This window comes from Penaeus vannamei, chromosome 23, assembly GCF_042767895.1.
Source record: "Penaeus vannamei isolate JL-2024 chromosome 23, ASM4276789v1, whole genome shotgun sequence".
NCBI lineage: Eukaryota > Metazoa > Arthropoda > Malacostraca > Decapoda > Penaeidae > Penaeus > Penaeus vannamei.
This window is the reverse complement of record NC_091571.1, coordinates 34,905,878-34,916,442: the sequence shown is the minus strand read 5'-3', so window position 1 is coordinate 34,916,442 and position 10,565 is coordinate 34,905,878. Positions and strand designations below refer to the sequence as shown.

At 52.4% G+C, this 10,565-nt stretch overlaps 2 protein-coding genes across 2 annotated transcripts; both read left to right on the top strand.

Annotated features, from left to right (window-relative positions):
* Positions 1–1,627: 1,627 nt before the first annotated feature.
* On the top strand, positions 1,628–3,588 carry LOC138865985 (putative uncharacterized protein DDB_G0290521). Its single transcript, XM_070137486.1, has 3 exons — positions 1,628–1,644; positions 2,159–2,366; positions 3,214–3,588. The coding sequence occupies exons 1-3, from the start codon at positions 1,628–1,630 to the stop codon at positions 3,586–3,588; spliced, it is 600 nt and encodes a 199-aa protein (XP_069993587.1).
* A 111-nt stretch (positions 3,589–3,699) lies between these two features.
* Positions 3,700–10,258, top strand: LOC138865984 (uncharacterized). Its single transcript, XM_070137485.1, has 5 exons — positions 3,700–3,777; positions 4,074–4,178; positions 4,358–4,601; positions 6,023–6,392; positions 9,682–10,258. The coding sequence occupies exons 1-5, from the start codon at positions 3,700–3,702 to the stop codon at positions 10,256–10,258; spliced, it is 1,374 nt and encodes a 457-aa protein (XP_069993586.1).
* Positions 10,259–10,565: the final 307 nt, after the last annotated feature.

The following is a 10,565-nucleotide window of genomic DNA, read 5'->3' as shown; positions in this document are numbered from 1 at the left end:
CTTGACGTCTCTTCTCTTCTCTTCTCTCCTCTCTTCTTCTTTTCTCTTCTCCTCTCTCCTCTTCTCTTCTCTCCTCTTCCCCTCCCCTCATCCCCTTCCCCCTCCCCACCCCTCCATCACCTCCTAACCCGAACCAAAAAGTTGCATAAGGGAAGGAGGAAGGAGGAAAGGGGATGGGGAGGGGGATGAGGGAGTAAGGGGGAGGAGGAAGAGGAGGGGAGGGGGGAAGGAGGAATAGGAAGAGGAAGGGGGAGGGGGGGAGAGGAGGAGGAAGGGGGAGGGGGATGGGTAGGAGGAAGGGGGAGAGAGATGGGTAGGAGGAAGGGGGAGTGGGATGGGTAGGAGGAAGAGGAGGAGGAAGGAGGAAGAGAAAGGGGGAGAGGGATGGGTAGGAGGGAGGGGGAGGGGGTGACATATCTTGACCGAACGGCGGGAGACAATGACCTCACCTAAGGAAGCTATGAATGTCTTGCTCTTTACGCAGTTTTTCTCTATTTCTTATTATCTTTTTTATTTCCTCGTTTCGCCTGCTTTGGGCGAGGAGAAGGAGGGAACGGAGGACAAAGATCAAGGATGAGGAAGAAAATAACAAGAGGAGGAGAAAGAAACTGATGAGGAAAGGAAGATTAAGAGGTAGAGAAGGAAGAGAAGAAGAAGAGCAGAAAGAACCAGACGAGGAAAGGAAGATTAAGAGGTAGAGAAGGAAGAGAAGAAGAAGAAGAGGAGAAAGAAACAGACGAGGAAAAAGGAAGATTAGGAGCTAGAGAAGAAGAAATGAGGAGAAAGAAACAGACGAGGAAAAAGGAAGATTAAGAAGTAGAGAAGAAGAAGAAGAGAAAGAAACAGACGAGGAAAGGAAGATTAAGAGGTAGAGAAGGAAGAGAAGAAGAAGAGCAGAAAGAAACAGACGAGGAAAGGAAGATTAAGAGGTAGAGAAGGAAGAGAAGAAGAAGAGCAGAAAGAACCAGACGAGGAAAGGAAGATTAAGAAGTAGAGAAGAAGAAGAAGAGAAAGAAACAGACGAGGAAAAAGGAAGATTAGGAGCTAGAGAAGGAAGAGAAGAAGAAGAGGAGAAAGAACCAGACGAGGAAAGGAAGATTAAGAGGTAGAGAAGGAAGAGAAGAGATAGAAACAGATGAGGAGAGGAACATGAGAAGGAAGAGGAAGAAGAAGAGGAAGAGGAGGAAGAGGCGGCGGCTGGAGGCAGAGGCGCAGGAGGACGAGGTTGCGGCGGGTCACGCTCGGCTACCACGGGATCGCCGGCGGCCCTCAAGGACAGCTGGCAAAAAAAACAGTAATATTCGCGGAAGGAATATTAAGCCGCGGCAATTGGCTTAATGTGATACAATCTATTTAATGCTAGACACGGGTCGGGAATAAGTATTTTGGTTTGGGAAAATCTACGGCGAGGCTCTCACCGCGCGTTCGTTTGCGGCGGCGGCGGCGGCGGAGAGGCCCTCGGATCGAACGCGCTCGCCGGCGGGAGGGGGAGGATGGAGGGAGGAGGGGAAGGGGGAGGGGAAGGGGGAGGAGGGGGGAGGGGACGGAAAATAACGTTGGGCTCATCGGCGGCGTCGCGGGCATCGCAGATCTCGTGAAAAAGTACTTGTACGTATTTAAACACATAATGGATACACATAGGTGGTAAGCCACACACACACACACACACACACACACACACACACACACACACACACACACACACACACACACACACACACACACACACACACACACACACACAAGTAACTGTGCATCTGCATGCCTACATACAGATATATCAATATAAAATCATTTCTATAAAAAATAAATCAAATCAATTTTTTTTCCCATCCAAATCGTACCGAAAACCATCACAAGCGTCTTCTAAATATAGCATTCCTTTCGGTCATGAGGACCAATATCAGCGGATCATTATCATATCAAAGAGCTGCCCTGCAAAAATACATGAATAGCTAATCATTATGATCCCCGCATCACAGTCCTCGCGGATAAAAAGAGACCAAATATATCCGCAAAAAAAAAAGAGAAAAAAATGTGATTTCTCATCATACACGTGACTCCATGGTCATCTATTCATCAACGTACCATCATTACAAACGCCATCAATGACTCACCAGCATCACCATCAACACTATCATCATTAACGATCCATTAGCATCAACCTCACCATCGACACCATCATCAATGACTCATCACCATCGCCATCACCAGTGAAGCATCACCATCAACGCACCATCACCAACACTATCACCACTGAATCATCACCATCGCCATCACCAGTGAAGCATCATCAACGCACCATCACCATCACCAACACTATCACCACTGAATCATCACCATCGCCATCACCAACACTATCACCAGTGAAGCATCATCAACGCACCATCACCATCACCAACACTATCACCACTGAATCATCACCATCAACGCACCATCACCAACACTATCACCACTGAATCATCACCATCAACGCACCATCACCAATGAATCATCACCATCAACATCACCAATGACTCATCTTCGCCAACACCAATGAATCGCCATTGCCATCAATACACCGTCACTATCCTCAATTGATCTGGCTTTCTTTGCTAAGATTGCAACATAACTATTTCCCACTTCCCTAACGGCTTTCTTTGGCGGCGGTGCACTCGCTCGAACTCCAAATAACAATAACCATAACACCAGAGAACAAGCGCACGGACAAGGACAACAAAGGAACGGAAACAAAAAGATACACAAAAGGAGCCTATCGTGAACGTAGACAACAAATAAGCAAGGAAATCGAAGGAACAACAAATAAACAAGGAAATCGAAGGAACAACAACAACAACAAAAACAAGGGAATCGAAGGGATAAAAAAAAAAAATCGAAGGAGGGACCACATAAGGAGCACAATAATCCCTAAACACCGAGATATCCACCTCAACGACCAGATACACTTCTCACCAATACCGAAATATCTACCATAACACTTAAATAACTCCCACAACACAACTCCAACATCAAACTCACACCCACACACCACTAAAACAGCTCCCACATCACAACTCCAACATCAAACACACACCCACACACCACCAAAACTCCCAAAGCACTAACAACGCAACTCCAACAACATCAAACTCACAACCACACACCAATGTACCAAAACAGCTCCCCTACTAACTCCAACACCATCAAACACACACCCACACACCACCAAAACAGCTCCCATACAACCTCCAACACCATCAAACACCTACACCCACACACCACCAAAACTCCCACAACACCACAACTCCCAACAACATCAAACTCACACCCACACACCACCAAAACAGCTCCCACAACTCCAACACCATCAAACACACAACCACACACCACCAACACAACTCCCACAACTTCAACAACATCAAACTCACACCCACACACCACCAAAACAGCTCCCACAACTCCAACACCATCAAACACACACCCACACACCACCAAAACAACGCCCGCACCACCACCCACCTAACAGCCACACCACCGAACCAGCAACCAGGCAATCAGCAACGAAACCACCACCAAGCCATGGTTTCAGCGGCGCCCTTGACCACCTAACAGCCTCTGGCCAGCTAGGTCTAGTCCGGGCAACTCCTCCGACAGGGCAGTTCCCTCCCACCATGATACTTGCGTCACAATTTAGTGTAAAATGGTACACATCCTGCCCGCATGTATCCAGTAGTGTATCCTTCGGCCCGCCATTCGCCTCTGGTAGTTCCAACAGCTGTATTTATCCATGCTGAGGAGGTAAGGTGGGGGAAGGGGGGAAGGGGGAGGAGGAGGGTAGTAGTGAGGGGATACAAAACGTCTTGCCTTACCTCCTCTATTCTTGTCTTTGCTTTTATTTCCTTCCATTTCTTCCCTTCCCTTCCTTGCGTCCTCCTCCCTCCCTGCCTCCCCTCCCTCCCTCCCTGCCTCCCCTCCCCTCCCCTCCCTTTGCCTTCCACTTGCGTAAAAGGACGCGTTTCGACAGAGGAAATGCCTGACGAAGGTTCTCTCTTTTTTTCTCCATTCTACATCATCCATTCTTTATTATTCAACAGGATAAGGCGCTGATAATGACCAGGGTCCGGTCCCGGTGCGAGGCCGACTGTGACGCGGCGACTACGCAAGACTACGACGCCGACGCCAACGCAGGGCTGTCAAGGGCAAGCGAGGACCCCGGCAAAACACCCGCCGCCGCCCCTCGCCGTCTCTTTCACACACCGCGGGGGAAAAACGCCCCGGTTCCTCGCGCTCCGGCCCGGCTCGCCGTCACCGGATTCATGCCCCGCTGTCTCCGGCCTCTGCTCTCCGCCCGCCCGCACGCACGCCCGCACGCCCGCAGTCGGAACCGAGGGCGTGTGACGTCGCCCCCTCGGCCCGCCCACCGGTCCCGGGCCAGGCAACAGCAGCGGGATGGGCAATGGTGAAGATCGCCCGCAGGTTCGGCCTCCGGCAGCTCCAGCCGCGCCAGCAGGAGGACCCACGGAGGAAGTCGCACGCCCCCTGGGAATCTCCGACGACCGTCTACCTCGCCCCCGGGTCCTCAACCACCGCCATCACCCCTGCCACCTTCACGCCGACCCCCCGCCCCCTCCTCCGCCCCTCCCCTCCCCTAGCCCCCTCTTCCGCCCCTTCCCCTTCCTCAACTTCGTCTTCTCCCCTCCTCGCTCCCCTCCTCCTTTCTTCCTTCGCTCTTGGTCGGTCTGTCTATCTATCTATCTATCTATCTATCTATTTATCTATCTATCTATCCTCTATCTATCTATTCATTCTGCCTCCTCTATCTATCTACTTCTATCTATCTCATTCTATCTATCCTATCTATCACTATCTATCTATCTATCTATCTGTCTGCCGATCGATCTATCTGTTTTCTTCCTTCCTTTCCTCCCTTCCTTCCCCTCCTCTTCCCCTTCCCTCTCTCCCCTTCCCTCCTCTCTCCCCTCTCTCCCTCTTTCCCTCCCTCTCCCTCCTTCCCCTCTCCTGCTACTCTTCCCTCCTCTCTCTCTCCCTCCTCCATCCTTCCCTTTTCCCCTCTCCCCCTCCTTCCCTCCTCTCCCCCTCCTTCCTTCCCTCCCCTCCTCTCTCTCTTCCCTCTTCCTCCCCCTCACTCCCTTTTCACACTCCTCACCCTCTCTCTCCCCCTCCCTCCCCCTACTCCCTCTTTCCCCCTTCCTCTTCTCTCTCTCTCTCCCTCCCTCTCCTCCTCCTCACTCCTCTCTCTCCCCCCTTCCTTCCCTCCCCCTCCCTCCCTCCATCCCTCCCTCTCTCCCCTTCCCTCCTTCCTCCTCCCCCTCCTCTCCCTCCCTCCTCTCCCTCTCTCCCTCACACACTTGGGCCAGAACGGAATTCCATGCTCAATGCACTGTCAATTCAGGTGATGAAATTTTCCCTCCGAAACCCGAGTGAAAATGTTTGCTTTTATATTAATGCGCGAATCTATTTAGACAAATTATGAATGTGAGTATTCATTTTGCCCAGAACTGAATAAATTATGTAGAACAAGTTGCACTTACCATAAATACAATTCAAAACTGCTCAAAATGATGCACGGATTTAGAATGAATACAGATGAATTAAAAAATATCCGTATATTATTTCTTTTTAACCAATTTACTACAAAAATACAAATCGTCCAAGATCTTGGGCGATTCTTGAGAAAAATAACTAAATAAACAGGTACACAAACATATGACAGATAAACAAAAAATAAATCCACATAGCAATACACAAATAAATAAATCCATAAATCCACACACACCGACACAGAAACACACACACACACACACACACACATACACACACACACACACACATACACACACACACACACACACACACACACACACATACATACACACACACACCACACAACACCCTCTCCCCACTCCCCACACACAACCCCCACTCCCCTCTCCCACCCACACATCTAAATAAATAAATATCCCCCCACCCCCACCCCAGCCGCAGCCCTTAACCCTCTCCACCCCTAATACCTGTCCATTAGCGGATAATAATGCATTCTGGTCTAATGTGATGAGCTTGTGCTGCGTGACAGACATCTTCGGGACCATCGGCGACACCATCACGACCTGCCCTGTCGCCCTCAACACGCCCCTGCCACCCTCAACACGCCCCTGCCACCCTCAACACGCCCCTGCCACCCTCAACACGTCCCTGCCACCCTCAACACGTCCCTGCCAACTTCAACACGCCCCTGCCACCCTCAACACGTCCCTGCCACCTTCAACACATCCCTGTCGCCCTCAACACGCCCCTGTCGCCCCCAACACGCCCCTGTCGCCCCCAACATGCCCCTGCCGCCCTCAACACGTCCCTGTCACCTTCAACACGCCGGTCACAGAGCTCTGCCATCTGTCCTCTCTTTCCCTCCTTTTCTTGTCTTTTTTAGGTATTTGTGTTCGTCTTTTTTTTCGTTTTCCGTATTTTTTTTTCTATTTTTCGTTTTTTCTTTCATTCTCTCTCTCTCACTTCCATTTTCATCCCAAATATCCGTACGCCACTCCCTAACCCTCTCCTATCCCCACCCCACCTCTCCCCCTTCCTTCCCTCTTCCTCCTCTATTGTCGATCTTCATCCCCCTTTCCTCCCTCCCCCCTACCCCTTCCCTCCTCACTCCTCACTCCTCCCCCTTCCCCTCTTCCTCCCCTTCTTCCTCCCTCTCTCCTCCCCCCTTCCCTCCCTTCCTCCACTCTTCCTCCCCTTCCTCTCCTCCTTCCTCTCCGACTTTCCTTCGTCTCTCCTCCCTTCCTTCGAGCACCAACCCCAGTCCACGACAAAGCGCGACGGGGTTTAAGACAATGCTATCCCCCCTCTACCACACCCCACCCCACAACGCCTGTCTATAATACGGCAAGATTCCCTTTAACAGTGAAAGCAGCAGCGACAGGCGCGGATGACAGGTCGTGAGCCAGCCCTTTTGCCCATTCCTGAAGGGGGGCGTGGCCAACTGTGGGGGGGAGGGGGTAGGGGGGAGGGAGGGTGGGTGTTCTGAAGAGAGCTAAGCGACGGGGGAGGAAGGGGAAGGGCGGTAGTGGGAGGGAGTGGAGGGAGGAGGAATAGAGGATGGAGGGAGGTGCAGTAAGGAGGGGAGGGAGAAAGGGAGGGCAAGGAGAAAGGGAGGAGAGCGAAGGGAAGGGAAGGGGAAAGGATGGAGGGGAGAGAGCAATAACGTAGATTCCTTTTGGGGAGTAGAGACTTTACGAGTCATAGAATATGGTTAAAACAAATCACATAAAATTAATTTCTGTCATAGAAACGAATGGCTAATATCTGAAAGGCGGAGGAAGAGGAGGAGGAGGAAGAGAAGGAAGAGGAGAAGGAGGAAGAGAAGGAAGAGGAGGAGGAAGAGGAGACGGAGAAGATGAAAAAGAGGAAGAAGAGGGAGAAGTACAAGAAGAAGAATGAAAATAACAAGAACAAAAAGAAGAGCCAACAAAAGAAAAAAAATAAAGAAAGAGAGAAGAAAAAAAAAAATGAAGAGGCGCAGAAACTACCGAGGGAGCAGAGGGAGGGATGACTTCATTCTTATGTTCCATTCTTTCCCATTCAGTGAGGAAGAAAATAGAAAATCGCACAAGTGACTTCACCCCTCCCCCTCACCCCCCCTCCCCTTCTCCCCCCCTCACCCAACCCCCATCTCTTCCCTTCGTGGGAGACACAGCAGAGTATTTTTCCCTTTTTTTCTAAACAAAAATCTCGATAAGCAGGATATCAAGCAACTTCAACTAATACTATTTATAACCTCCATCTTCCTTTCAAGTGAAAAGCGAACGAAAGAACATATTTTTTCCGTCATTTTTTTTTTTAATTGCTTACACTCAAGAACAATAACGAGAGAGAGAGAGAGAGAAAGAAAGAGAGAGAAGAAGAGAGAGAGAGAGGAAGAAGAGAAGAGAGAGAGAGGAGAGAAAGAGTAAGGAGAGAGAGAGAGGAGAGAGAGAGAGAGAGAGGAAGAAAGAAAGAAAGAGATAGACAGAGCGAGAGAGAGAGAAAGAGTGAGAGAAAGAAAGAAAGAGAGAGAGAGAGAGAGAGAGAGAGAGAGAGAGAAAAAGAGAGAGAGAGAGAGAGAGAGAGAGAGGAAAAGAGAGAGAGAGAGAGAGAGAGAGAGAGAGAGAGAGAGAGAGGGAGAGAGAGAGAGGAAGAGTGAAAGAGAGAAAGAGAGAGAGAGGAACAGAGAAGGAGAGAAAGAGAGAAGAGGAGAGAGAGAGAAGAGGAGAGAGAGAGAAGAGGAGAGAGAGAGAGAGAGAGAGAGAGGAAAAGAAGGGGAGGGATTGGGAAGGGAAAGGAGAAGAGAAAAGAAAAGAACAGAACACACAAAAAGAGAAGAAAAGAAAGAGCATTAAAAAATAAAATACAAATAAAGAAAAAGAATGAGAGAGAGAGAGAGAGAGTGGGCGGCACAGACATTATACAGGTGTAAACTCCGCCTTACAATGAACTCACCTGGGCGTGGGGCAAGCACATGTACCTTGCTGGTCTCGTGTGTTTATGTGTGTGGGCGTAGTGTGTGACGGGCGGGTAGGGGAGAGAATGGAGAAGATGGCGTAAAGGAAGAATGGGACAGGAGGAGGAGGAGGAGGAACACGAAGAGGGAGAAGGGAGACGAGGAGAGAGACGAAGAGGGAGAAGGGAGACGAAGAGGGAGAAGGGAGACGAGGAGAGAGACAGAGAGGGGAGACGAAGAGGGAGAAGGGAGACGAGGAGAGAGACGAAGAGGAAGAAGGGAGACGAGGAGAGAGACGAAGAGGGAGACGAAGAAGAAGGGAGACGAGGAGATAGACGAAGAAGGAAAGGGAGAACGAGAAGAAGAAAAAAATAGGTCCAAAAGAAGAAGAGAGAGAGAGAGAGCCGAGAGACAGAAGAAGAGCAACGGAAAATAAAAGAACAAGGAAGAGGGAGAAGTCGAAGAGAGCAGCGTAGAGTGGCAAGGAGATGCACGGAGCGCGCACATCCGCATGAAAGTGGCCTAGGGCGTGTGGGTTAGGGTCTCGCCCCCTATGGCCCCCGGTGGCTCCCGAACACGACAAACCGTGGCCCTTTGAGGTCTGTTCGGGTGCCGTGCGGTGTGACCCAGACCCGCGAGGCTACTGAGCGCGCCCCTGCCAACTCACACCGCCCTCGCCACCTCCGAGTCACCGCACCGAGTCACGACACCACCTTCGTCGAGTCGCTACACTCCCGTTCGAGTTTCCTTTGTGCGATTTCATTCGTTTTACGTACCAGAAAGGGAGGGGATGAGAGGGATGGGAGGGAGAGAGGGATGGGAGGGAGAGAGGGATGGGAGGGAGAGAGGGATGGGAGGGAGAGAGGGATGGGAGGGAGAGAGGGATGGGAGGGAGAGAGGGATGGAGGGAGAGAGGGATGGGAGGGAGAGGAGAGGGAGGAGAGAGAGAGGGAGGGGGGAGAGAGAGAGGAAAGAGAGAGAGAGGGAGAAGAGAGAGAGAGAGAGAGAGAGAGAGAGAGAGAGAGAGAGAGAGAGAGAGAGAGAGAGAGAGAGAGAGAGAGAGCGAGCTTATCCTCTCCCCGCCTGCTTCTCCTCCTACACACAAACCTTTTAACAATGTACAATGGACGCCAGCCGCGGCCTCTCTGGCGCCACACTTAAATACAGCATCGCCACCTTCTACAAAAACTCACTCCCAGGATCAGAGCCACACCCAGCCCTCCCCCCCTCCTCGCTGGCGGCCCCTCACGCCCCTCGCGCCGCCCGTCCCCTGCCTGCGCCCCTGCCTCACCTTTACCACCTGACACCATCTTGGACCCTCTCCATCTGGCGCCTCGTCTGACCTCTCCCCGCGAGCAGGCAGCTCCCCTGGCCCTTCCGACAGATGGCTTCGTCGCGCCGGGCTCCCCCTGGGCCTATGCCCCGAGGGACCCTCGCCCCCTGCTCCTTCAGCCCCGCCCCGCCCCCTTCCCCCCACATCCTCCTTCCCGTGGGAGCCGCAGCCGGGGCGAGCGACTCGGGCCCCGGCGGGCTTCGGATGCGCTTCCTCCAAGCACTTCGCACAAGGGATTCTCGGCGGACTTTTTCTCCGCGGCTCCACGCAGCGCTCCGGGCGCCGCCGCCCGCCCGCGTAAGCGCTTTCCAATCCCTTCCCACGGGAGATCAAGGCGGCCGGCAGCCGAGGGCGCGGCGCCCCCGGGCTCGCTCTCCGGAGGGCCTCCTGGACGGCCGGCGAGGCGAGGAACCGCCGCCGCCGTGACCCGGGCCGCGGGATGAGCCTCGCGCCGCCCGCCTTAATATGGAGCGGCCTACCGCGGGCGCCGCTCGCCTACTCAGCCTATATATGTAGGGAGCGAGAATGCGAAGTCCCGCGGCGTGTGGGTGATCGCTCCTGCATAGGGTACTGCCCGCGCCCCGCTCTCGGAACGACGTGGGTGGGCGTGCGGAGTCGCTGCGCTGCCGAGGGTGGGCGGATGGGGGGTGGGGGTGATAAGGATGGGGGAGGGGGCAGCAATGTTGTGTGTGTGTGTGTGTGTGTGTGTGTGTGTGTGTGTGTGTGTGTGTGTGTGTGTGTGTGTGTGTG